This window comes from Idiotropiscis lumnitzeri, chromosome 4 (assembly GCF_059441095.1).
Source record: "Idiotropiscis lumnitzeri isolate Australia: NSW breed Sydney's pygmy pipehorse chromosome 4, RoL_Ilum_1.0, whole genome shotgun sequence".
Lineage (NCBI taxonomy): Eukaryota > Metazoa > Chordata > Actinopteri > Syngnathiformes > Syngnathidae > Idiotropiscis > Idiotropiscis lumnitzeri.
The window spans coordinates 31,932,960-31,960,451 of record NC_142394.1 but is presented as its reverse complement, the minus strand read 5'-3'; the positions used below and the strand labels follow the sequence as shown (position 1 = coordinate 31,960,451).

Here is a 27,492-nt window from a genome sequence, read left to right as displayed (position 1 = left end):
ACGAATTTGTGTATTTGGTTTCTAGTTTCGTTCGACACAACATCCCGACGTCGTCAGAATTGGCCTTTGTTTGTATGTGATGCGGTAAAGTGGAAAGAACGACGGCCGGTCGAGGTCAACTTACTGCACTTTAGGAGCAAACGTCTCCAAACCGGAGTAGCGCATGGTGGGCGAGAGCCTGACTCTGGGCACCTCGCCACCGGGGGCGCTGTTCTCATCTGGATCGCCGTAGCCGTCCGGGCCCTCCGCCTTGGCCGGAGCCACCGAGAAGATGGACGACGTGCCTGCGGCGACAATTCATCGGAATGATCAACGGTGAGGTGAGCTAAAGAGCAAGAGCGGATTTTGCTACCGGGCAGCAGCTGGCTGTGGTCCAGCGTGCGGCGCAGCGCCCCGACGTTGGTGCCGTGGTACGCAATGTGCCACTTCTTTAGGGCGGTGGACACCTCGCAGTGTGGCTTGATCCTAGGAAAGGGAACCAAAGTGCCAAGTTACTTGCGAGGTGGAACCTTTCAATTTGCTGTGTCAAATGGAGCAAGTTGGTGTTAATTAGGCAAGTCACAAAACCTTACCAAGAACATAAATTGGAAGCGAGCCTTATTTGGCGATTTTTACACTCTAGGGTGGCAGATTGATTTATGAGTTGAACTCACTCAATTCACTTGATTCTCAAATTCACGTTTTCCATTGTAATGGAAACGCTATTGATTTTAAAATATAATAAATAAAATCAATCAATCAATCAAGAGAGAGCAAAAGGATTTGACAAAAGTTATAAGAACTAAATAATGAGAATCAGACATGGCTTTGGAATTGTGGTTCAAAGAGGATTATTTCAAAAACTAAAATGAATCCAGGGGGCCAGGGTGGCCGCCTGGTTAGCACGATGGCCACACAGTGAGAGACAGCATCAATCGTGGGTTCGATCCCGGCTCCGGCCATCCTGTGTGTGCCGGAGCCTATAGAGGACTGTATATTTACCTGAGGGGATAACCTATTTACCAAATTAACAATCAAATAATTTTACTCTTCGCTTATCACTATAATAATTGAGGGAAATTAACATGCAATAATGACAATCACTTTGGCACAATAACACCATGAATATTCAATTAGCAAGAATACACATTTAATATTCTTAGAAATAATTATTCAGCCAAATTACAAGATCTAATTCACCCTTATATCAATGCAATCGAACTCAATGTCCTTGTATAACATTAAATGGTACCAATTTGATGCCCGGGTTGGTGGAGCTCGTGAATGGAGGCTGACATCGGGGAAATCCGCCTTCTTGATGTATCCCGAGCTATGCGCGGCGAAGCAGGTGGATCCAAGTGCGCAATTGTCGAAGGGGGGGGGCTTAGGAAGCGCCGGTGGGAGCGGAGAATTATCTTCATCCAAGAGGGGGGGTGAAGGTCGATCCTCAATGGCGAGGGAAAGGCTGGGTGAACTGTCCGAGGACAACGGGGCTCTGCCGCGAGGGAGAATGGCCGCACTTAGCCCACTGAAGCTAACTAGCCTGGATGCTCGCTAGCTTGATCTCCGACAGAGACGCCACACACAAGGCAGCACAATCCACCGCGCCGAATCCTCCTTTTCCGAGGCGACACTTGGTTCGATGGACGACGTGGGTTAACGTCACCGATCCACTTTGCTGGCGTACGAGTTTGCGATCCTTCTTGGCGATGAGAACAGTATTCTTCCAACTGACTCCTTTCCGCGACTCGCACACTCCCTTCTCTTCTGGTCAAGTGCACAATCTCTCACGTCATCAATCGGGATCGCGCGAGATATCCCGCGACCGACGAAATAAGCACATTGTCTATTATATGCGCCACACCAATATCAAAGGCAAACAGTATTAACAATACAGCAGAATGTCAAACGATGCACAATTATTCACCATATGACTGTGTAAATCATAAAACCGTAACAAAATAACATTCATTCAGAAAATATCCCCTTATTAATCACAACTCAAAGGGATGATTCTATAAACATGCAAACCTTCAGAACACTGTGTTTTGCATGTTCTCCCCGCGTCTGCGTGGGATTCCTCCGGGTCATCCGGTTTCCTCCCACATTCCAAAAACATGCATGGCAGGTCAATTGAACGCTCTAAATTGCCCCTAGGTATGAGTGTGAGCGCGGATGGTTGTTCGTCGACGTGTGCCCTGCGATTGGCTGGCAACCAGTTCAGGGTGTGACCCCGCCTACTGCCCGAAGATCGCTGGGATAGGCTCGAGCACCCGTGTGTGGAGAAGCGGTATAGATAATGGACGGATGGATGGATGGATGGATAAAATGAATCGACTCGTGAAATTGGCCTGGTCAAACTAATTGGACCCAAAAGGTCGTGTTCAAGCAAGCGTTGTCTTCTCCTTGGCACCACGGCCGCCTTCAAATTTGTAATCAATCAATCTGTTGGCCTATTTCAAGCGTGACGGCAAGTCACTGCGCATTTGCCAACATGCGTGGAAGAAGACAGAGGAAGGCAAAAAGAAAACCTTCAAAGTCAAGACAACAAGATCATCTCCGAGCAGTCGACCGCCGCACCCAAAAAACTTTTCCATCGTATGCACGCGATATTTCGTTAGCGCCAACAGTTCTGGTTTCACCACTTGCCGGATTTTGGAGCAAGTGTGATACGCGGGTTCGCTGTGCTTACTGATCATCTTCTAAATGCACATCGTCATGGAAACGGGTCGTCCTACAAGCAGGTCCCAAGTCCAAAAAGTGCAAACTGAACTCAAGTCATGAGACTGGAACGGGTTTCTTCTCACCTGAGGGCGAAGCAGCACCATCCGAACGGCAGAGCGTAGTCTCGGGGCGGCTCTCCTCTCTTGTAATAAGCCTCGTCGCCTCGCAGCTTGTGGCAGGACTCGCAGTAGCACAGGTTGTACTTTGCTTCTTCGCTGAAGTAGCCGTCTGACAGCACGGACGACAAGATGTCGAGCATTTGAGATGAGCGCCTCGCTTGCGTTGAGACTGGGAGGACTTTGGCCACCTCTGAATATGTGAGAGGCGAGAGGGTCAAAGTCACCTGGTAGGGTGAGGAGGTCCTTAAAGCGGGAACACAGTGCCTGGTACTCGCACGACTTGTTGGGGTTGACCTCCGGAGGGGGTGTCCAACACACGCTCTCTTTGATGCCTGCGCGCCAAATACACAGCAGAAAAGTCGTCATCTTTTTGGGCTCGGCTTCTTTTCTCAGATGAATTTCAACTTGAAATCAAAGTCGCGAGGAGACTTGATCGCTTTGACCGTTTACAGTTGTTTGAAAAAGACACTAATGCTGTCAGAAGAGAGAAAGTAAAAATTTTGGCCATCCATATATTATATCATCAAACGTATTTTCATGTTAGGAGTCAAACATACATGCCATGAAAAAGAAAATTTGGGGAAAAATAAACATTCATGAAGATATTGAATGAAATTTTCAAAGTGGGTATACTCAAACTCAGGTGATTAATCCTATTTTTTTTTAACTCAGTTAAAATTTTTAACTCCGTTAACTCAGTTTGATTTACAGAAAAAAACATTTGCATACTTATTATATATACACATATATATACACACACATATATATATATATATACATATATATAAAAATATATATATAAAAAGGTTTTGCGAGTGGTACCTTTTTTCTCCTGTTCTTTGTGAGATTGTTCAAGTCATGCAAAGCAAGCTATTTGGAATGTTTATACAAATGATTTTTGTACTTTTATTTTTCATTGAAAGTAATGTTTACCAGTTGGTCAATTTAAAAAAAGCAGTGAATATGCATTTCCTGCATTTATTTTTATTTTGGTCCATGGGGGGAATTTATTGCACATTTATTGTTATCAAGGTATATTTCTCAATTTATCGTGAAATTAATTTGAGGACATATCGCCGAGCCCTAATACACGCACACACCATCAACATTCAGGACTTATTTTAAGCTACTAATAGTCAATTGTAAACATTTGTAGATATCTACCGTCAACCATGTCCGCCTTCTCCATGTCGCCCTGACAGCGGGCGTTGTCACCTTCTCCACCTACAGCTGGCATGTTATGCGTTACTATAGTAACCTGATCGGATAGCACAAAGAGTCAAGATATTATTGAATTGATTGCAGTTTTTCATCGACAATGTCGAAGGTGTACCTGTTCACATTGTCCATACAAGTCAATGAAGGGGTAGCAGGGGGAGGGAATGTCCTGCGCTGCCACACCCTGGTCCATGCCGTTGACGTAAAGGTGGAGACAACTGTTGGCATCCACCAGCAGACCCAACAATGTCCCCTCAGGACACGTGTCCAAGTTGGGACCGTAGTTCTCGCATATCTGAGGAGGGGGACAGGTTGCGCTCAATTTGCCGTCACATTTCTGATCAGGGAAGTCGGTCGGGATTGCTACTTTGAGGGAGTTGTGGAAAATGGAGTCCCTCTGCAGCAGCCACGCCGAGCGTTTCAAGCAGCACGCCGTCGAGGGGAAATTGAGCCTGTCCGGGGAGTGACCGATCACCCCGAGCGACAGCGACGACGTCCACGATGGATTGAGGCGGTCGATCTGAAACTGGACAACCAAGAGGAATGTCAACGCAGGTGGACGAAATGTTGCCCCCTGCCAGATACCTGGAAGAGCTGCTGCGGGGTCAAAGGTTGAGCGGTAACCAGGAGGCCCTGGTTGTAGCTCGACACTCGGGCCGCCGTCAGCCTCTGGTTGGACAGCTGGATGTTCTTGCCGTGGTTTTCTAGGAAGGCCACGGCAGTGGGCACCATCACGCACGGCTCGCCCGCCGCCTGCAAGAAACCAGTCAAAAATAAAGACTCGTTTTAGAATCGTCGGTTGAGCTCATCTGCATTGTTTGGAATGTGGAAGGAAGCTTGAGTAACTGGAGAACATTCAAGGAAAAAGGAAAAGCTTATTTTAGACATTACACTGCTTATACTTTTTTTTATTCATCTGATGAATCAGTGATCGGCCTTTTCCTCTGACAAATATTGTCATCTGCAAAAGACTTAAAAAAATAAAATAAATAAAAAACAGATGCAAGGCAATTTAGCTGATCTATGGTATTTTGCATTGTGATTTAGCATTCAGCTAGCCTGCCGCGATGTAAATTAAGTTCGATGCCACCGAGTGTTCATTTTATCAGACATTTTGAAGTTTCCGTCACGTTTGTTAGTTTGAAATCACATTTAGTCAACCTCATCCCATTTTAATTTTGTCAAGTTAAACTCGACAGTAACTCGAGTATTAGTCTTTATAGTTTTTATTTTAGTCCAATACCCAATAAACAATTTGATTGGTTTTAGTCAAAACTGTCAGAACATATTTGAATCGTTTGTGCATAAAACATTTAACAATCCATTTCAAACTGATACTAAAAACAATCATTCTATTTTATGCATGTTTTATGCTTATTAATATTGATGCCAATTCAAATCAAATGTCCTTGAGATGGTTCTGTGAGTACATTGCGACTTCGCAAACTTTTTTTTTTTTAATCTTACGACCACATTTTGGATACGCGGCAGAAAATGGATGGGCCACATTTGGATATCGCAAAACTGTCAATCCCAGACATTCAAAACACAGCCGATACATTCAGGCTATTTCTTGTACGAAAACTAAAGTTGTTCTTATTAAGTGTGGGATGCATCCATGCGCCGCTCACTTTGTGCGTGCAAATTCAACTTGACACGCAATTGCAGTCGTGACTCCTTTCGCTTCATGCGACAAGCTCACACAAGACGTTTGTGCTACTTTCACGATGGCTTTGTGTCTTTTTAGCTTTGCTATCTTCTTGCACTCACATTCCTTCGCTTCTACCAAAAGCAAGCCACCACTTTAGCTTCTTTTGCCGGTCGACCGTCCGCCATCGCCCCTCCAACTCAGTTTCAATCTACTAATCTCGCGTTGCGCGAGAACTTTCTCAAGACAACTGTAATCAACCCCAATAATTCTTTTGTTTTGTTCTCATCTTGGCCCGTGAACTAAAATGTCCAAAGATTTTAGCCCAACATTTTCGTCTTGTCTTTATTAGGCCACGAAAATGCAAAGTGATTTCGTCCCACTTATTATTAATGGAGTTTAGTTTGGCCAGACAAAAAAAAAAGGTTTGGATCTATAGAAACAAATGGAAAAGACAAAATCATGACGTGTCCCTCTCTGACCGGTGTGCTGTCATCCTCTCCTTCACTGCAGCTTCCTGAGGAGAGTGATGGCGCTTTGAAGGCCTCCCCGTCCTCAATCAAAGTGGCGCTGACGATGGACACGGCAGTGATTCGGCCATACAGGTCCAAGACTGCGTACACGTTCTTGGAAAAAAACAAAACAACAAAAGCAGGAAATGCATGTTATACAATGCTTGTGCAAAGCTAAAGATAAAGATAAAAAGATAAAGATGTCCTTTATTAGTCCCACAATGGGGAAATTTGAGGTGTTACAGCAGCAAAGATTTAGATCACACAGAGTCGGCGGCGTAATGTAGCCGTTAATGTCTAACATTAGCAGCAGACATTCATAAAAAGCATGCAAATATACACAGTATAAACGTATCAAAGTGTAAGGAAACACTCCTAATGCCGGTCCATTATACAGAGGGGGAAACGCTGTCATGATAAAAACGACTGAATGATTGAAAATACTGCAATGGTAAGAGTACTGTAAAGCTAGCGTATGTTTAAGTGCACCTTGGCGACCGCAGTGGCTGCAGGCCCCATGTCCTCGCCATCAATGAAGACGTGCATGGTGTCATCACTGCACCTCTTTACACCCACGCGGTTCCCAACCTAAGAAACAAACCCTTTTGTGCATGACTGTAAAAACTTTGAGCATCAAGAAAAGCAATCAAGTTGTCGTAAAAAACATTTCTTGGAAGGGTGGGGGGCCGTCCGGGTTTGCGGCTCACCATCAGCCGATCCAGTGAGCAGCTGTAGTTCTGACGCTGCAGCACGCCATTTCGACGGACCTCAGAGCCGCAAAGAAGCCATGTGACCTTGGTGCGAAGCTGTGGGAGGGAGGGCGAGAAGCCGGAGAGCGGGCACGATGGGAGCTCGGGGGGCGGCAGCGTGGTCAGGCCCACATGCAGCGAACCGCACCACTGCTCGTCCATCTCGTCAATCCTCACCTGCACAAAATAAATAAATAAAAATATAAATACATAAAAAAATAAATAAATATATATATATATATATAGAGAGAGATAGAGAGAGAAACGTCTCGAGATATTTCATCTTCATCTGATATTTGCACTTCATTTAATTGCGTACCTCAAACAGCTCATCCACTTTGAGTTCCTTGCTGCTGAAAACGATGCCGTGGGCATAACCTCCCGCTCGCACGGCCTGACACCCCTCGCCAAGCAGCACCACGTTCTTACCGTGCTTACCATGGAATCGGTGGGCAACTCCTGCTGCTATGCAAACACATTCATGGCGAGGTAGTTAGCAAAGAATTGAGTTCCGACATCGGGCATCTTCCCCACCTGGAGAGTGGATTGGAAAGCTCTTCTCAGTGATATTGCTGGTGCACAAGCTGTTGTCCAGTGGACCAGAGGAGCTGGTGATGGACACCTGAACACACTGACCATACAGGTCGATCACGGCAAACACATCTGGGGGGAGAAAAAAAAAAAAGACAATAAAAACAGACAGACAGCTTCGTCCAACACCCGATGTCAAGCTCTTCGAACACGCACAAAAAGTAAGAGCCACACAACTTCAAGGTGTAGTTTGCAGTAAAAAAACAAAAAACTAACCACTTACAGGAGAATATCATTAAAATGTCAATGGCAGCCTCAAGGTGACGGTAAATTGACCATGCCAAAGAAAAGAAAAAAAAGACCCAATTTGTTTGAAGCAAAACGAACGTCCAATTTCACTGACCTGGTGGCAGACCGGAGCAGGCAACACCTTGGTCCTCGCCGTTGATGTAATAATGAAGGTCACCGATGGCTGAGCGCATCATGCCGATGCGCGAGCCCGACGTCAGCGAGTCCAAATCGCAGGCATAGTTGTTGCGCATCGTGTTCCCGTCTTGCATGATGGCCGTCCCGCTGATGGAAACGACACAGACGTCAGTGTATCGGACTCAAGCGCATGTTGGAGAGCCACGCTCGGATACCTGAGCATCCACGTGTCGTAGTCGATGTCAGTCATAGTGTTGGGAAATTCAAGCTCTTCAGGCCTGATGGCAGTCACGCCTACACACAAAGACACACAAGTGAATATGGAGTGGGGAGGGGGGACAACTAAAAAAAAAAATTGCAATCTCTTTGGCCAACCTTACAAATTCAGCAGGGGCTCACATAATTATGTACAGTGCTGACCTGCTTCGATAGAACCTGACCAGCGGTCCACCATCTTCTGAATGATGATTTCAAAGAGCTCCCCATCACGAAGGCACCTACAACGAGCCGAGAAATGCGTCTCGATCCGACCCGAGAAGAAAGCGGCTTTATCTGTTGAAAGTCCTCACCTGTTGGAAATGACAATGGCGTCGTTGAACTCGCTGCGGCAGTTCTGGCGCAAAGCGGTGCGCCCCCCGTTGGTGATGACGGCGTTGGTGCCATGCAGGTGGTGGAAACGAAGGTCGGTGGTGGTGCCGGCGCCCAATACTGAGCAGGGGCTCCCAGGGGACATGGCTGCAGCTCCCTCGGAGCCGTCCTCCGGCAGAGGGGGGAGGTCCACTAAGCGCAGAGGGCAACGTTTGAGTTTGGCGCTTGTCAAAAGGTGGCTTTTGTGTTTGCCCTTCGGTTGTGGTCTCACCCATGTCGTCCATGATGGTGGCCTGAGCGGCCTGGCCGTAGAGGTCCACCACGGCATAGACGCTGGGGGGCACGTTCCAAGCCGCCGGGCCCTGAGCGACACCGTTGACAAAGAAGTGGAGGCTGCCGTCGTCTTTGCGCACGACCCCGACGGTGTCGCCGGCCTGCGTCGGCCAACATGCGTTTCCGTGAGAAGAACAAAAAAAAAAAAAAGTTTCTATGCGGTCAAAATGAGGGATAGATTGAATAGGACCCGAGCCATCTGGATGCCGATTCCAATATTTGACAGAATAAAAAATATATCATGGAAAAAAAAAAGAGACTTGCTTTTTTTTTTTTGGGTCCCTTCATTCTTACAATAATAAAGATATCCATGACAGAGGGAATATTTAACATTGCCTTCTGTCTAACTTTAAAACAGAAAATTTGGCAAAAATTGGCAGATTTTGGCTGGGGGAATGCTTGACTGTCATTTTCTTTGTATCAGGTTGTAATGGGTTCAAGGGGAAGTCAACACAAAAATCTTCTTTCCAATAAATAATACGTTGGAAATGACAAGGCAGTTGCTCAGGTAACGACCAATCACAGCTGAGCAGAGGCAAAATGTCCGCCCCCTGAGATGGATTTTGTTGCAGCAAGGCGATATGAATGGGAATCATCTGTGATGGCGGCACTCGCTGTGACACGTCTCAACGTGGGCGAATTCCCTTTGGTCAAATGGATTCTTGGTGCCTGGCCATGTTGTTTTTTTTTTTGTTTTTCTAAACACGGTTACCAGGTTTTGTGTATGTGCACGCGAGCTTGTGGACGTGTGTAAGCATGGCTGCCAGGATGGCCGAGTGGTCTAAGGCGCCGCGTTCAGGACCCAGTCTCCCCAGGAGGCCTGGGTTCGAATCTCGAATTTCCCCATTGTGGGACTAATAAAGGAAAATATTATTATTATTATTATATTCTAACAAAACATTTTTCTTTTGTACACACTTTGAGGCGGTCCAGGTTGTGTCCGTATTCATCCAAAATTGTTGTTCCATTGTGCATCACACCATTCCCTGTCATCATCCAGGTCCCTGGAGGTCAGAAATAAAGCCGGTCAATCCAAAGCTCTTTCCTTGAATGAACATTTTGCTTGACCTGAGCGCAGGTTGGTCATGGTGGAGGGTAGCTGCAGGTAGGCGGGGTTGTGCGTCGTGACACCGATTTCGATGGAGCCCGCCCACTTGTCCACCATCTTGTCGATACGAACCTGGAACACTTCGTTGGAGCGCAGCGGCCTGCTGCTGAGGACCACGCCGTGATTGAAGTCATCCGTGGCACTGGCAAAGTGGAAATGACAGGAGTGAAGTTCTGCATTCCAAAAAAAAAAAAAAAAAAAACCTTGAACAAGCGCGAAAGGAGCAGAACGCTTACTGTGGCCTCAGCGCTGTCCTGCCATTACTGATGATGGCGGCTTTCTGGCCGCAGTTGGCGTGGAAGAGCAGCCGCTCGGGCGCATTGACGTCCGGGGTGAGAGCGGGCCGGGGCCGCCCCACATCGGGTGACATGGCCCGCATGATGGCGTTGTTGCGGCGGAGGCGCTCGCTGTGGTTGTGATTGTGGACAATGGTAACCTTGACGGCCATTCCATAAAGGTCGACCACGCCGTACACCACGCCGGGGGTCTGTGCTGCTGCAACACCTTCATAAGGATGTGATCTTCTTAACCCTCACTCAAATTTGACCTCTTTTGACAGCAATGAAAACAAGCAAAACGAGACAGAGGTTTTTTTTTTTCATCTCACCTTGGTCGATGCCATTGATGTAGAAATGAAGCGCACCGCTGGCTTTGCGCATCAGCCCAATGTGATCGCCCTCCTGAGAATCATGACAAGAAACACAGTGACACCTTCATCCTCATCATCGTTAAAGGAGACACATTATGCAAGAGATAATACACCATAGTTAAATTATGACAAAACAAAAACCCTAACCATAACCCGAAACATAAAATAAACAAACTGTTAGGTTGAATATACAAGTTATATATAAGTCCCATATTTTACTCCATTAGTATTGCATAAGAATTGTTCCACAGTGTGATCAAAGCTTGAACCATATGGATGAGAAGACTTCAGGAGAAGCGGATGCCTGAAGACTGGATCAATATCTGCAACATCAAAGGAGGTGTGACCGAGACACCCCTGAAACAATGGACTTTCATGCGGGGACAACAAAAGTCACGCTGGTGGCTCCTATCAGTCTACTACTGCCATTTGCTCTGTGTTTACAATCAGTTAACGACTGCCATTGATGTCAGTTTTTCCTCTTGTGTCTGAAATGTTTACATGTTCCTGCTGGTTCTCCCTTCATCCTTTAGTGCAAATACATTGTATAGTTTGGGACTTCCCCAGAGTGACCCTCAGAGCAAAGTTGCAGATGTAACTGAGCACACCTCCGTTCGTTGTCCTCGCGAGTAAAAAGATAAACTCTTGTCTTCCTTTCATTCATTTTGCCTGTGTTCAGTGACTCCTTAGGTGATTAAACCTGACAATAACATAATATAATGTAATGTAATATATGTGCGTGAACTTGCTTACTACCAATACGCAGCTGAGATATTTGTAATTCATTAAACTATAATGAATTAACCAACTTCAGAAAATAAGAAATTACAAAAATAAAATTGATGGGAATCTACAAGAGAAATAAATAAAGCATTGTAAAAAATGAATGCATCCATTTCTCATGGATTTTGATCAATCAACTTGAACGTGTGTGTTTGTGCTTCCACACCTGCAGCTCATCCAGGCTAAACTCGCAATATTCCCGCCTGGTGCCTTTGCCGTTGGTTAATATACCGCAGCCGCTCATCATGATTGTCCCTGCCAGGCACGAAGTGACATCTGTCAGTTGCTTGCTTGCTAACATTTTGTTGTTTTCTTTTTTGTGGGTTACCTGAACGCAGATTGGTCATGGTGGCAGGATAGTCCAGATTGTTTGGGATGTGCGTCGTCACGCCAATCTCGATTGAACCCGACCACTTGTCCACCAGTTTATCAATGCGGATCTGGAAATGCATTTTCAAGTGAATCTCGTGGTCTGTATCACCCGAAGAACTGAAATGCTTGTTGCTTTTGCTGTATTAGTCTCATTATTTTGATCAAATAAAATATTTTTTGTATTATTTGTTCATTTAACTAAAACCAACTTTGTAATTTTTTTAATAATCACGTTTTTTTTCATTTATAATTTCATGATAATGAACCAGTTTAATCAAATATAATATAAAAATGTCAAATTAATTTAATAATAAATCACTCATGTTTTGAATGCATTTTAAGTTATCAGTATTAATGAACCAATTCATTGCATTATAATGTATTGTGCATAATGAACCAACTATTTGATCAAATATATTTAAAAACGAGATCAATTCATTTAAAAAAATGAGTAAATAAAAAGGGGACAACTGAAATGAGGTTTTGCAGCTGATGGCAATTGCAATATTTGTCAGAATAAAATATGACAAACGTCTAATTGGCCATTAGAAAATGAGAAGGAATAAAATAACTTTTTGGGGTCCGTTAACGTTTCCAATAAGATATGAAATAAAAGCAGAACATTCAACTGTTTTGCACTACTTTATCCTTTAGTAATTGTTTAACTTTACAAAAGGTAAAAAAAAAACAAAAAAAACGCGCCACTTTGAAAGTGAGCTCATTTCATCCCGAGATTGTTTTCACCTCAAACATCTCGTTGTGTCGCAGCGGTCGGTTGGTCATGACCACGCCGTTGTTGAACTCGTCCAGCGGTCGCCGCCTCTCCGCCGTCTTGTTGTTATTGCTCAGTTTGATCAAGGTGCCGCACTTCTCGTGGAAGAGCAACACGTCATTGGTGGTCAAGCCGCCAGTCACTGTCGCAGAAGCTCCGCCTCCGGCTCCCCCTCCGCTCCCGGCGGGGTTGCAGTTGGCGGGGCTACCGTTGGCGTTGCCAGCGGCCGCCCCTCCCACCCCACTGTCATTGCTCAGCGCTCCACCTCTGCCGCCGCTCCTCGTGTCGTTTCGTGACGAGGAGTTGTCACTTCCTGTGGCTCCGCCCACTCCTGTGCCGCCACCTTCTTCGCCGCCACCCTCGTCCTCGGCTCGGTAAAAAGACACTATTGCATTGTTGAACACGTCAAAGAGCTGGTGCTCTGTTAGAACTGACATGAGGCGAGACAAACCAAATAAGTCAAGTGTCGATATTATACATGATCAGTCGTCGTCCTGATGGCAACATTCGTACCTGCGTCTGGCTCCAGGTTGTTGGGGAACTTGTCTGGTCTGCTGTGACCGCAACTAAGCTCAGGCACTGACGACGACAAGGGGGACAGGGGTGTGTTGAAATACCACTGAAGTGGTTCGTTGCTATGAGGCCATGTAGCGACCTTTCAGGACGCTGCACCCGTTCTCAATAGGTTTGAGCTTAGGGGATGGTGGACTTTTGTCCCTTTCCGGCAGGTGTGGGCAAACTACGGCCCGGTAAACGTTTTAATCTGGCACGCTGAACTTAAAAAAAATTAAATGAATAAACCTTGATAATGTATTATTTTCTGAATATTGTGGTGTGTCAAAGACATATTTTGTCATAATACTTTTGTTTACTTTGATTTAAAGTTAAATGATAATTATTATAATTATAAAAGTATTTTTTTTTCTCAGATGAGGTGAGGTTACCAAAACACTCCATCTATCTGCTCCTGGTCCGGCCCCTCTGTCAAATTTTAGAACCCATTGTGGCGGCAATCAAAAGGTTTGCCCACCCCTACTTTACAGTAATCGGACTCTGGTTTGCTTTGGTGCAAAGATATCACAAAATGGCGCCAAAGAGCCAACTAATAGGACAGCAGTGCAACGGCAACGTAACATACATTTACATGTGTGTTTTTCTAACTTGAATTATTTGTAAGCCACTTCTTTGTTAAACTGTTTTGCTGTTATTGTTTGTGCTACATTAATGGTTCTTAAAGTTGTGGTATGCGGGCTCCCTCTTGTGGCAGCGGAGAAAATTACTGCCAAAGCTCAGTTGTTGCGTTTCATCTTTAAGAACAATTACTGTGGGACAATTAATACATTTTCTTTGAATTAGAAAGTACAGTTTTTTTTTTATTTTGCTACACTTGAGCAAAGTGTTGATGTTGAAACTTTGCATAATCTTGCAGCGGCTCACAATATTCTTCAATACTTTGTAGGGCTAAAACTTCCCTGGCTTTTGATGAACACTGCTACCTGCTATTCTACCACAATCTTGGTTATGGTGCAGGAACTTGACGAGCAAAGTTTTTTAGTTGGGACTTGGTGTGAAATTTTTGAGCATGACTAACAACCATTGAACATAGCCAATTACAAATACATGTCTATTATAGCACATCACCGATAAATCAACATGGGTCAAAATAATAATAATAATAATAATAATAATTTGCCCTTTATTAGTCCCACAATGGGGAAATTCGAGATTCGAACCCAGGCCTCCTGGGGAGACTGGGTCCTGAACGCGGCGCCTTAGACCACTCGGCCATCCTGGCAAATGTCAAATGAGTTCTTGCTGTCGGGTTGCTCCTGTCAGTCTGTGCTGCCTGCACCACCTTGGATATTCAGGTTCATTTGGAATAGCCAACGTATGAGGCGTTGCCTTACCTTGCTCTCCTATCATGACTCCATTCATTGCTGCCACATTCATCAGCGCCGTGATGCTTGCATCCTCCCGCACTCCGCAGACCACCACATGGTCGTCCTCCTCCTCCTCCTCCTCTTCTTCTTCCTCCTCCAACTCCTCTTCGTCCCGAGCGACAGTCTCTAGCTCAGCAGATACAAGCGGCGGCTCGCAGCTCACCACCGTCACCTGCGTGCACTTGCCGTAGAGGTCAACCACCGCCCACAGCTGGGAGGGCAAGCCGCTGGCGGCCGCGCCGCAGTCCTGGCCGTTGACCCATAGGTGGAGCTCTCCGCGGGAGCTGCGCTGGACGCCCACACGGTCGCCCTCGGTCAGCTGATCCAGGTCACGGCCGTACTCCTCCAGTACGGAGCGGCCGTCTCGGAGCACCGAGCAGCCTGACACGATCCAGGAGCCGCCCTTCAGCCCCGTGGCGCTGCTCGGGAAGTCCAGCAGGGCGGGGTCCAGCGTGGTCACGCCGATCTCAATGGAGCCGCTCCACGAGTTCACCTGCGACGTGTTGGAAATGGGCAAAGATGAGACACACGGGCAACTGGCACAGGACAGGAGGAACATTTTCTGACAGATCACGCAGGAGCTTGCGAGGTGGCGCTCAACTGCTCCACTAAAAATTGCAGGTGGATGAAAGCAATTTGTTTGATCATCCAGTGGGATATATTTTGCGAGGAAGGAATGCTGCTTGCAAAGAAAAAAAAAATGAGTGCAGCAGTATAAAAAGAAGCAACACATATTAGCAAGTTAAAAAAGGCCACTTCAAATACAGGAAACCAATTTGGCAATTTGATATTGACTTGTTAAATCGGCAAATAGTTGAGGATCAGGAGTTCCTGCCCAAAAAGGAAGTTTGAAATTAAACAATCAGCCCAAAGTTTGGTTGTCTGAAGGAGTCACTACGACAAGTTCAGAGAATTCTACCCAAAAAACAGACAGAAATCAATAAGAATAATTAATCTGTCAACTTTTAATGTTTCATGAAACAATAATATGTCAACATATGGACTCAACTTCATAAGCACTCAACTTATCTTCACCTAGACCAGTGCTTCTCAATTATTTTCTGTTACGCCCCCCACCCAGCAAGAAGAAAACAATTTGTGACCCCCACCACCACCACCCACTCTCTGCCGCAACTATAAATCGCATTTTCGTTACAAAAAAAACCTAGAGTTAAGTTGCGTTATTACTCGCTGCGCACAACGGGCAAGGAGAGCGCCACTGCCAACAACTGGAATGGATGTGCAATTACACTTTATTTTAGTACGCCATGTTCCACAGGTTCAAAGTTTCGAGAGGAGGGAGCTTGACTACAGTCCTGTGGTTGTTAAAACTCATTCACTGCCTGCCCAGGTAAAATGTACTTTTTGGCTTCTATATCCGTCAATGGCAACAAATGAGTTAAATGTTGAAATATATCCAGTTGGAGTTACGGGAACATCAAGATGCCTTTAACGGGCTTGTCTATCTTTTTCATTCTAATCTCCTGAGACAATTGTCTTATGTTTCATGTGGTACAAAGCACGTCGGCAACCAGCACAGTGACGGCTCGTCGCTCTTTAAATGGGCCGAATGATTGCTAACAAGTGATGCTGATGACAGGAGACACTTTGTTGAACTTTGGTCAAATTCTTTTCTGTTCGTGGGCTTTCATTATTTTGGTCAATGGCGGTTTGTTCCACTAATTATGTTCAACCACCATTCAAAAGCAATGTCTGCTTTTCATTGGTTAACTGCCATTCAATTACTTTGGTCAGGTTGACTTTGTCTGAGACCACTGCGGGTTACTTTCATTGTCACAGATTTACCAACGTGTGTCTTGACTTACAAGTTCAATTTGTTCTGTGACCAAGTTCGTAAATCAATTTATGAGCATATCAAATCAGTTTTTCGCATTGAAATGCCATTCATGTGTTCCAGCGCTCGAGGAATTCAAGACTAAATCATCATCTGGTTTGTGGATGGGCAATTTTACACAAGTAAAAGAGGAAAATGTTTCATCAGGTCGTCTTGAAGTCATTGATCAAAACATACTAGCTAGCCTGCCAATTTACTACAGCAGGCAGTTATTTTGCCATCAAAAAACACACCCGTGCCATAACAGAAAAGTCAATTAACGAGTCAAAATTTCCACCAAGTCGAAATTCGAACCAATTTACCAGAATAAATAAAAAGCAATTATTGTTTAGAAATAGTGGCGGAGCAACATCTCGTTCTTTTCCTTCTTCTTCATTTAGGAATAGCTCACAGCTGCTCGGTGCATGCTGCCACCTACTGTGCAGGAAGTGCAAAGCGTTTCCATATTAAAATCAATAAATGGTCAATGGAAGAAACCAACCCAGCGACCAAACACGTGGCGGTGTTGAATGCAAATGATTTAACAGAAAAGCACAAGCATAAATGATGATATGCAAATAAATCTTCTTTTCCTTTCAGCTTTTCTCTTCAGGGGTCGCCACAGCAAATCACTTGCCTCCATCTAACCTTGTCCTCTGCATCCTCTGCTCTCACCCCAACGACTTTCATGTCCTCTTTAACAACATCCATAAACCTCCTCTTTGGTCTTCCTCTCGACCTCTTGCCTGGTACTTAGAAACTCAGCATCCTTCTGCCAATACACTCACTATCTCTTCTCTGGTGAGTTGTTGAAATGTTGATATGCAAATAAATAAGCATGCATGAATCATTAGACTTAAACATTGTGTTGTCATAGCAAAGTGAAACCACATCTTCTGGTTCTGACTCCTTAGCCTATTGCTATCCCTGCAGAGATCTGATTGAAAACAAGAGCACTCACTCTCACAGGTATGCATAATCAAAGTAATCCCCTGCGAACAAACACACGAGACACACTGGGCTAGTTTCAGTCAGCAAAACGGGCGTCCGTCAGTGACAAACTGAGAGGTCCGTTGGGACTTGACCCGATTAGCGATAATTACACTAACGGATGATTACTCACTTCTCTCCATGCTTAATCTGTCTTATTTTGTAAATTTCCAATCTATTGTCAAAGGTCAACAAAACGGGCGTTCATCAGTGACGGACTGACGGAATACCCAACGCTCGTCAAATGTACCCATCTGGCTTCAAAGCCATTCACATCTTATTTTCAACTGACACTGGACACGTAATTCTAATGAAAGCATCACACACAACATTAACTTGCTTTCTCTTTCTGCCTTAAATGAACCTAGAAGGGTTTGTTTACCAATGGTGCCATCCCGGAAGTATATGTTGTGACGTCATGATGGAAAGGTTCATTGAGCAGGACATTAGCCGAGCTGCTAACAAGAGACGCCGAAGACAACGAATAAAAAAGTCGAGCTGCATTACGGAGCTCAATTGCTCAACCGAAATTGGACTCGCCAAGAGTCGCTTCTCGTGCTAGCACCTCATTAGCGTGGTTAACTAACACGCTCTACTGTTAAGAAATGAACCATTGAAAACATTTACTGCGCGAGACGAGAATTCATCTTAAACAGTAAAATTCCTGGAAAAGAGACGTCGATGAGATGGAGAGAGAAAAGCCCACCACCCTCAAACGCTGACCCACCGCCCCGTCCCAGAGACAGCGAGCGACGTCCTCGCGTTGCCCGCCTCATCACCGACGCCGCCGCCCGCCCCGCTCCGAGCAAGCGATGGAGGGCGCTCGTTTTTTACCTTCTTGTCGATACGGACAGTGAAGACGTCCCGGTCCCTCAGCGGCTCCTTGCTGAGCACCAGGCCGTGGTTAAATTCTTGGACAGGTTGATTGCGCCGGGCGGTGCGGTTGGAGTTGGACAGGCCGACCAGCTTTCCGCTTCGGGGATGCAGCTCGGCCGCCATCTTCAGTGGGCGGCCAGTTTTCACGACTCTCGCGTTAGTTTGCGACAGTGACGTCATGGCACAGACTCATTTGTGGCAGCCGCCTGGCTGTTGTTTACTTGTCTTTCGTAATCTGTGATTTTTAAAATACTTTATTAGGGCCCGACCAGCGACCGGGAGAAATAATATCAACAACAATAATAATCATCATTAATATAAATAATAATAATTATTATCCATCCATTATCTATACTGCTTCTCCTCACTAGGCTCGCGGGGCGCGCTGGAGCCGATCCCAGCGATCTTCGGGCAGGAGGCGGGGTCACACCCTGAACTGATCGCCAGCCAATCGCAGGGCACACGTCGACGAACAACCATCCGCGCTCACACTCATACCTAGGGGCAATTTAGAGTGTTCAATCGACCTGCCATGCATGTTTTTGAAATGTGGGAGGAAACCGGATGACCCGGAGGAATCCCACGCAGGCACGGGGAGAACATGCAGGATGGCCGGAGCCCACGACTGATGCGGTCTCTCACTGTGAGGCCATCGTGCTAACCAGTCGGCCACTGTGCTGCCCATCATTATTATTATTATTATTATATATATATATTTTTTTATTAATATTAAGATTAAAATATTGCTGCAGCAGTAATTCTAAACAGTACTTGAATTTCATTTAATCTGGGCCAACATGCGGAGCTGGATTCTGGTTAAATTAAGAATTTTAAACTTTAAATGAAAATATTTTGCTCTTTTCCGAGTTAAAACAGTTGCAGCCGCCACCAGTTCAATAGGCTAGCAAATAAGTGGATGTAAAACGAACCTATTGACGGACCAACAAACTTCTAACAGACTATAATAATTTTCCCGGTCTTTTGATTGCATTTTTGAAACGCCAAATATGCACGAAAACTCACCAAACTTTGCAATGTTGGCATAAACAATGGCTCTGTAGTGCCACCTAGAGTGCGAAAATAACGGTATGTTTGACCTCGGCCTACGAAAAATTGATCGATAATTTTTGCGAAGGCCGGAGGGTCAAGGTCGGAACAATACCGAGATCGCGTCGGAGGCGGGGTACTGACCGCCAAAAAAAGGGTCAGGTGTCCAGCTCTTGATATTTCATTAGGTTATTGTGTGATTTAAAAAAAAAGGCTCAAAAACACACTTCAAAATTTTTAGCCAAGCAACTCTGGTTGTATGTGTCAAGAAGCTCTCGCAAAGGTTGGCAGCACATTAACAGCCCGAGTTCTACAAAAAATCTCAGAAGCTGCAAGAGCCCTTTATGGCCGCTTGTAATTTTTGTTTAACTTTTTTTTTTCAACTTCATGAAGGTTTTAGCTAGCATCAGTTCGTGTTTTGGTATAAAATATTATTTAACATTCTTTTTCATCTCTTCAAATTCGATTTTGAGCTTAGTTTTATCACATTTGCATTATTACAGCTATAATATATAAAAAAAAAAAAAAAAAAGTGACGTTGGGTGGATATAAATAGCCAGCATCAAACCTAGAGGGCTAAAACGGTTCTTAAATAATTTTCATGATACAATATGAAAATGTATAATAATGTAGCATCTTTTTATCACATGTTTTTTCAAGGTTCTTGTAATTTTTCAAGCTTCAAAATTATATATTTGTATAAGTGGCACAGATAATGGATGGATGGCACAGTAAAATAAAAAAACAGGGACTCAAATTCCTACTTTGCTCGGCTCACTCAAATACAAATGAATATAAGATGTAAACAAAATTAGGGCTGTCAAAATTAAAGCAATAACACGAGATTCATTTAAAAAAATTCACGCGATTAAATATTTGAACTCCCTTTTATTAACTTCAAAAATAATTTGCAGATCTCGCAAAGCCAAATTCAAATACTGTACCATATTATGTGTCCATCTTTAGCACATTATCTCAGAACAAAACAACGTGCTCAAGTCACCACCGAGCCGTGCAAAGCAAAAATGCTGCAGTGTTGCTGCGTGAGGACACAACAAAATGGACCGGAGACGTTTCGAGAAGAAAAATGCCCGACTCGTTTAGATCATATTCATGGATGAAAGAAAGCTATATGAACAGTCTTTGATTCAAAATACACTTCATATTTGATGATTTTAAATTCATTAGAAGATATTATTCAAGTAAATAACTGTTAAAAGCTTCACAAAAAATAGTAGTAGAAAAAAATTTGATTAATCGCTATTAATTATGGATTTTTTTACAATTACTTAAAAAAAATTGAATGGCCTCACAGCACTAAAAAAATGTGAATAGTGAAAGATAAATACTTAAGAAAAAAGGGAGATTAGGCACCGTCAAGTATTGTTGCAGTGCACGTTACCTTAACTTCATCCATCTTATGATCCGATCAGCTTTTCCTCGCGAGGGTGGCGGGCGTGCTGGAGCCCTTCGCAAGTTTCTTTGGGCAGGAGGCGGAGCACAGCGTCAATTGGTCGCCAGCCAATCGCAGTCATCAAAAAGTCATTTCCGAAATCCACTCGAGGGAGCGGAAACGCAACACATTGTCATCTTAGTCCAAGATGAAAGCATTTTGTTCCCAATTGTCCAATTTCAGAGTCTCGCTAACACAATTATGCCCCAAAACAGCGCATGTAAAGTCTGAATGACATCATCGTCTTTCAGTAAGCAAGACCAGAAGCTTGCGCTTCACGCGGGGCAGCTGTGAGAAGAGATGGACCCGTGTTTGATGGCCTGATCCAAGTCCACATCCTTTCCTTGGATCCGAACCTTCTCCAGGCAGCCCGTCAAGAAGTGAGAGCCGACGTCGTCGTCGTCGCCTGAAGGGCAAAGGAATCGGAGTTAACCGTCGTTGCGTGGTGACACGTGCAACTCGATTCATGAATTTCTTTTGTTTTATGTTCTTCAAATGAAATTTGCCTTGTTAGCCTGTCAATGCTATTTTGTGTTGCGCGTTAGCATTTGGCCACACTGTCACAAAAAAGGAGATTGTCCGACTCCATTTTGTTCCCCAAGCTGCGTTTTGTGATGAGCAGTTTATTGTTTGAAAAAGTATTTCAATGTTCCCGATTCTTCTGCACCAAAGTCACGTTTGTCATCTAGTGGTGAAGGATGGCATTACAAGCTAAAACTAATCAAGCAGATCTGGATCCTTAGGTCCATATTTGCTTGCGAAAGGTGCAAATTTGGAGGCTGATGTTCCAAATAAGCGCCTTCAAGGTGCAAACTTGGCAATTATTTTCTGACTGTCGCGAGCATCGCTTTTCTTGGATACACATTCTCTCTTATCAAATAAACTTTGCTTGTTACTGAAATGTTTTCCTTCGCCCAAAGCTGAAAAGATTCCGACGTCGCAACTCAAAGACTCGCACGTTGTGGCATTCGCAAGTCGAGGCGTCACTGAATTTGGAAACGCAAATCTCACCGAGCAGGCCGCCGATGGCGATGTGGCTTTCTCTCAATTTGGTCAAAAGCTCGGAATTCTTGAGCGCGCTGAGGAAAGCCCACGGAAGCTTTGATTCATGTCCACCGTGTCGCACTTCCAGCGCATCGGTCCGGAAGGTCATCTCCAGCCTCTTGAAGTTCTCTTTGAGACTCACCCGATGACCGCCGAGGGAGAGTGTTACTTTCTGCAAATCCCAAACAAAGTCGATTTTTTGTGATGCCAATTGCGGAAAATGTTTGTTCACATGTAGCTCACAAGAATACCTTGGTGTTATTATTGGCACTCAAAGCCAACGCGAGCGCCTGCCCGGGAGTCGCGATGCTTAAAACGGTCCCGTCCATCTTGGCGAAATCGCCCCACAATTCGATTGTCACGCTGTCTTCGAACTCTGTCAGCAAAACTGCTCAAGAGACACAAAATAACACAAATCAGGCAGTACGTGTCGCCATGTCGCTCGAAAGAAGGTGCGCAAGGCTTTGAGAGTCCGAAGTGCTGCTCAATGGCAACCGATAGTGATGTTTCATGAACCGAATGGCAATTTTTTCAGTCCTTCCTCTCACCTGAAGTGTTGACAATGGCCAATCCGCTCCCAATGAAGAAGCTGCCGGCTTGGATGCTTCGATGGCACGGCCGCATCTCGTCAGCGTCCGTTTCCCACGGGATGCTGAGGTTCAGCCAGCTGCCTTCCCGCACGCAAGCGTCCATCTGCGGCTCAAACTGCAAGGTAAAAATGCTTCGTTAAGACCCCGCAAAGCCTGAACCATGACCTCAAAGACGGATCCATCGGGGACGCTGCTGTGTAAAATAAAGATTGAACTTTGTTTCAGTTATGTGGGCGCCAACACAACAACACAAAGAGAGGCGGTGACACGTCGCACAATCTGAGCTAGCTGGAGAGGTTGTTAGCTCCTAAAAAAGTTCGCTGGCTCACGGGCTGGAAAACATAAGAAAAAAAACAGGTAACTTTCGCTTCAAGTGCAAGAGACACGTTTTGTCCAAATTGTAATATGTCACGAGAAACAATCAAATATGGGCGTGGCAATGAGCGGTTTCTCCAATTGCTCCACGTGAAGCGAGTGTTGAATGGACTTTGCACCACTTGCGGGTGGGGCCAAATGGTGACGCTTGAACTGTTGATGATATTGCTCATTTGCTTTTTTCCAAAATGGAAAAACGGCTCACTGAATAAAAGTACTCGATGGCCCGCAATGAAATCGTGACAAACTACAATCGCGATCATTGATGCATACAAGCGAGTCGCAAGCATGTCGTGAAGATCCCCAAAAAAGAGCAGACAGTACTTGTCAATAATCACCATTTGGAGCACCAAATCACGAGGATGAGCATCAAATTTGTTCGTGTTTGGAAGTCAAGCTCCCTGCGCTCTCGTCACTACCTCTGATAGACGCAAGATGGCACTGTTGTCACGTGTTCAAGATCCAGCAAATGACAAGTTGGCATGTTTTGCTTTGGGCCACTTTTGGCCATCAAACGTAACGCAAGCATGAGCGTGGCTTTTGGTTCACCCCTTTCATTCGAGAGAGATCGACACTTCCAGACAGCTTGTCATCGCCATCTTCACAGCGTCAAGACGACCCGGTCGCGCACTCAAGCACGCAAGCACGGATCAAACGAGCCGGGTAGATGATGGGCGTTCCCGACTCGCACAAAGAGCGCCATCGTTTTCCTGGCGTTTTCATCAACGTAATCATTGCAATCGTCTTATTTGGGCTTGGACTCCTTCTGAATTTTTTTTCTCCAAGTCCCTTCCACTTTAAGTGTCTCTGTTCTGTGGCGACAGAGACACCAACATCATCATCGAGCGCATCGTTAGCTCACTAGGAAGCTAAAGTAATAAAAAGTCAACTTTTCCTTATGTGGTGACTCACACACAGAAAAAAATACAACAAGTAAGGCCTGGACGTAATAAAAGCTGGGAGCTCATTTCATCGTGGGCCGGCTAACATAATAAACAGTTAAGTTTCCCTTAACTGTGACTGCTTTGATTTATTGGACGGCCGAACGTCAGCCCTCAAGCCCGCCATTGGCTACGAGTAAGCCATCAATTGGCCCTTGGCTCACTTGTTGCGTGTGCAGTTCAGATCAGGAAACTTTTGGTCGAGCTTGATGACTAATTGCTCACCGCGTTGGTCGAAACAAGGCAAAGTTTTACTGCTAAGAAACAGAAATGAAATGGCAACGTTCAGTATTTACGTGTGTCGCGTGGAAGACCGATTCATGCCTACATGCATCGCCAGGCTAGTTTTTAGCCTTTCCAAAGAATAGCTTTTAACGCTCTATAATTACGTTCCAGTTTTGTTTTGTTTTCAGCACTTCTTTTCAAGCATATTTCAAAAATTGGGAAGAAAGCATTGCGGTCTTGCACTACCTGAACAAACAGCCTTTCCTTGGAAATGAGGATTCCGCCAAGCGCCAGTCTGAGGGACCCCGAAACGACCTCCTCTATGGAATCAGACTGCAGACCCACGACAAGTGCCCGCGAGCTGTCCACGTCGAGGATCACAAAATGGCCACGGTTTCTCAGCTCCAGCTTGGCGGCCACAGGGACAAACACAGGTGAGAAAACAAAACCGCATGTCTCACTTGGGACACATTTTGTTGTGGTCTGCCCCCTGGTGGCCAAGGCACATATACCAAGGCCATGGAATTAAAGGCTGAAATGATGATGCAAAAACGCTTTCTATCTCTACATTGTATTGAAATGTTCTCACTGGATGTTTTGAGAAAGTAATTAAATGCTTTTATTTGAAACTAATAACAAATGTGGAAAGAAGCAAAGCGCTGCGAAAACTATGCGGACGTGGCGAAACTCACCGTGTGCCACCGGCCGTCGTTGAGCCTGGGCCCACCGGCCACGTTGACAAGGACGCCGCTGCGGCTGATCTGCATGAGCGGGACGCCGTCTTTCAGGGACAAAATGAACCAGTCCCTTCCGTTTTTGGTGTCCCCGTAGAAGATGACCCCCTCCGGGTCGTACGTCCGGAGCTGGAAAGATGACTTGATGCTACACGAGAGCACACAAAAGGTCACAGGAGGAGACATCTGAAATGGCAATCAGGTTCTCAAATGCATTCTTGAAATTGTACGTTTACACTTATTTTCTGATTGTACACTATATATAAAAATGTAGTGTGGAGCAATTTTAAACCAAAATATATTAACCATTATAAAAAGAATTATGTGAAAAGTGATTTATTTTCAAATAATCTTTTTTTTTTTTACACCAAAGAGATTAACCAGTTGTTAATTCGAATTAAGGCATCTGTTTTTCTTTTCCTTCAAATGATGATTATGGAGCGTGAATGTTTGTTGGTCTTTGTGTGCCCTGCGATTGGCTGGCGACCCGTAGAGGGTTTGACCCCGCCTCCTGCCCACCGATGGCTGCGCTCGGCTCTAGCACGTGAGGAGAAGATGATTAGGGAGTTTTTGGGGCGCAGATGCTCTGTAGAATGATTCTCAGGATGATGACGGGCCCCATGATCCCAAAACGTCTGAAAAGGCGTGACATCCGCACCCTCAAACACGCACGCACTCTCTTATCTTGGTGAGGTTGACAGCGATGTGAATCAGCGGCCTCCACACATCTCTTGGTTGGCCCAAGTACACGGCAGCGCTGCCCGAGACTTGGTTCTGAAAAGCCCCAAAACATTCAGTTCTGTTAGCCCACCTGTGCCCCTTTGCAATATACCGTGGTGCATTTTTTTTCTAACTGAGTAGTAAAGGTCAAAGGTCACATTCATGTTTGGTGTCTTTTTTTTGTTTTTGGTCAAACAAACCTGGCATGATGCTGAGATCAAGTGGTTGCAAATGTGTGCACTCCCTAACTGCGGGGCTGTCCTCAAAATAAACCAATCCGATGCAACCATTTTGATTGACATCAAATAAAGTTGAAATGTTCCAGTCGGTTTTCCCTGACACTTTACAAACCCGTGTCAACATTTGCAAAGACCAAATAAAATTCCAACGTTCAAATTGGCTTTTCTTGACATTTTTCAAACACCTGCTACCACATAAACGTCTTTGATGAGCAGATTAGCACCAAATCAAGTCCTGATGTTCTAATAGGTTTTTCCGGACGTTTTTGTTGTCCCGTTATGAAGAGACCTTCCACAGCTGCAGATGGATTTCATTGCCCAATGAGAAAATAATCTCTCTCTCTCTCTCTCTCTATATATATACACACATATATATATATATATATACACATATATATATTATGGCTGACAAAATTAAAGCATTAACTCAGGTGATTAATCCCAAAAAATTAACTCAGTTAACTCAGTTTAATTTACTTCAAAAATAATTTGCATACTTTGCAAATATTGTGCCTTATTAGCTGTCCATCTTTAGCACGTCTCAGAACAAAACACTGTGTTTAAGTTACCACTAGGCCTTGCAAACCAACACTGTTGGAGTGTGGCGCTTGTGGGCAGTTTTGAGAAATGTTTCGAGAATAAATGTCTCTAAAGATGTCTCCATTTAGATCGTATTCAAGAATCCAAGAAAGCTATTAGAATATACTTCATATTTGGTGATTTTGCATCAATTCCAAGATATTCAAGTAAATATCTGTTATAAGCTTCACAAAAAATGGTAGTTGAAAAATGTGATTAATTAGTTATAAAAAAATAAAAATAATAAATCACTTGCCAGCACTAATATATATATATATATATATATATATATATATATATGAATATATATTAGCAATACAGTATGGCTTGGTTGAAAATTGCGTGTGTTTTGAAGAGTTTAAAGTGTGGGAAGGGTCAAAATCATGAAAAAAAAACAAACAAACAAGAATGTATGGTCCCTCGATATCATGATTTGAATTCTTTTTTTAATCGATGGTGTTGAGTGCGGGGTTACCATACCTTGCCGTGGACCCCCCACGCCAGTGACGTGATGCTCAACGTGAGCAGCAGTGGCCCAGCTGCCGTCATGGTGCCAGTCGAGCCGCTTTCTGAGCACTGCCCCAGGAGTGAGCAGTCCTGGACTGTGTGTCGGTCCAGAGGGCAAGCGAGTTGGCGTTGTATCGATTTGGACGCTGTGACTAGCAGGATAAACAAATTTGGACAACACACAGTTCATCATGCAAAAGGGCAGCGAGTGGTGGCACTTGGGAGTCTTTTCACCTCCGAGTGTTGGAAGCCAAAGGAAAAATGCATGCAAAACGCTTCATTCAAACAATCTGATTTGATGATTAAAAATGTATCGAAATGTCAATATTTATACCACCAAATAAATTCAGCAATTGTTGAATTGTATAAGTGAAATTGTTTTTCACTCCAATTAAGAATATAGAATACAATTATTTAAAAATGAAAATGCAAATCTTTTCATTTAATATTCTTGATTTTGCACTGACTATGTTAATTTGATTTAATGAAATATAAAAATGTCTATCTAGCGATCCTTCTATCTACACACACACACACACACACACTCACACATATATATATATATATACACATATATATACATATATATATATATATAACTTATTTAATTCTTCAATAATGAACAATTTAATAAACTATAGTTACAAATCTACACATAAAACTATTTTTTATTTTGCACATAAGAAATGAACCCATTTTTCAATTTAAAAAAATGTTTTCAATAATTTATTTTTGTTACACTAAATGTAAATATAAATTTTGTTTTCCATTTGATAAATTGACCAATAAATAAATTAAAAAAAAGTTTCAATTATGTAAAGTTATTTGAGACATTTTTCTTAATTACATACAATAACTCAGTTACCAAAACTTGAAAGCAATTCCTA

General features: G+C 44.2%; 2 protein-coding genes across 5 annotated transcripts in view; both read right to left on the bottom strand.

The window, feature by feature from the left end:
* Window positions 1-18,331, bottom strand: part of neurl4 (neuralized E3 ubiquitin protein ligase 4) — a 20,355-nt gene extending 2,024 nt beyond the window's left edge. The window contains exons 1-28 of one of the 3 annotated variants that reach the window (XM_088293824.1): window positions 18,110-18,331; window positions 14,419-14,944; window positions 13,025-13,090; window positions 12,484-12,941; window positions 11,696-11,807; window positions 11,534-11,622; window positions 10,543-10,615; window positions 10,172-10,439; window positions 9,896-10,077; window positions 9,746-9,831; window positions 8,766-8,928; window positions 8,476-8,686; window positions 8,327-8,403; window positions 8,122-8,200; window positions 7,884-8,053; window positions 7,484-7,612; window positions 7,269-7,414; window positions 6,908-7,126; window positions 6,690-6,788; window positions 6,171-6,314; window positions 4,626-4,793; window positions 4,408-4,566; window positions 4,156-4,335; window positions 3,987-4,080; window positions 3,047-3,154; window positions 2,787-2,931; window positions 353-465; window positions 125-284 (exon numbers count right to left, since the gene is read on the bottom strand). In XM_088293824.1, coding sequence (XP_088149950.1) covers window positions 125-284; window positions 353-465; window positions 2,787-2,931; window positions 3,047-3,154; window positions 3,987-4,080; window positions 4,156-4,335; window positions 4,408-4,566; window positions 4,626-4,793; window positions 6,171-6,314; window positions 6,690-6,788; window positions 6,908-7,126; window positions 7,269-7,414; window positions 7,484-7,612; window positions 7,884-8,053; window positions 8,122-8,200; window positions 8,327-8,403; window positions 8,476-8,686; window positions 8,766-8,928; window positions 9,746-9,831; window positions 9,896-10,077; window positions 10,172-10,439; window positions 10,543-10,615; window positions 11,534-11,622; window positions 11,696-11,807; window positions 12,484-12,941; window positions 13,025-13,090; window positions 14,419-14,944; window positions 18,110-18,331 — 4,646 coding nt within the window. The remainder of the gene's footprint in view (window positions 1-124; window positions 285-352; window positions 466-2,786; window positions 2,932-3,046; window positions 3,155-3,986; window positions 4,081-4,155; window positions 4,336-4,407; window positions 4,567-4,625; window positions 4,794-6,170; window positions 6,315-6,689; window positions 6,789-6,907; window positions 7,127-7,268; window positions 7,415-7,483; window positions 7,613-7,883; window positions 8,054-8,121; window positions 8,201-8,326; window positions 8,404-8,475; window positions 8,687-8,765; window positions 8,929-9,745; window positions 9,832-9,895; window positions 10,078-10,171; window positions 10,440-10,542; window positions 10,616-11,533; window positions 11,623-11,695; window positions 11,808-12,483; window positions 12,942-13,024; window positions 13,091-14,418; window positions 14,945-18,109) is intronic. The other 2 variants (XM_088293825.1, XM_088293826.1) reach the window with 2 other exon arrangements.
* Window positions 18,332-20,066: 1,735 nt separating this feature from the next.
* Window positions 20,067-27,492, bottom strand: part of shbg (sex hormone-binding globulin) — a 32,445-nt gene continuing 25,019 nt past the window's right edge. For both annotated transcript variants that reach the window (XM_088293828.1, XM_088293827.1), the window contains 8 exons: window positions 26,579-26,757; window positions 25,237-25,334; window positions 24,519-24,708; window positions 24,073-24,234; window positions 22,244-22,400; window positions 21,947-22,083; window positions 21,663-21,867; window positions 20,067-21,057 (listed from right to left, as the gene is read on the bottom strand). In XM_088293828.1, the coding sequence (XP_088149954.1) occupies window positions 20,927-21,057; window positions 21,663-21,867; window positions 21,947-22,083; window positions 22,244-22,400; window positions 24,073-24,234; window positions 24,519-24,708; window positions 25,237-25,334; window positions 26,579-26,647 (1,149 nt within the window). In that variant the 5' untranslated portion in view covers window positions 26,648-26,757 and the 3' untranslated portion in view covers window positions 20,067-20,926. The remainder of the gene's footprint in view (window positions 21,058-21,662; window positions 21,868-21,946; window positions 22,084-22,243; window positions 22,401-24,072; window positions 24,235-24,518; window positions 24,709-25,236; window positions 25,335-26,578; window positions 26,758-27,492) is intronic.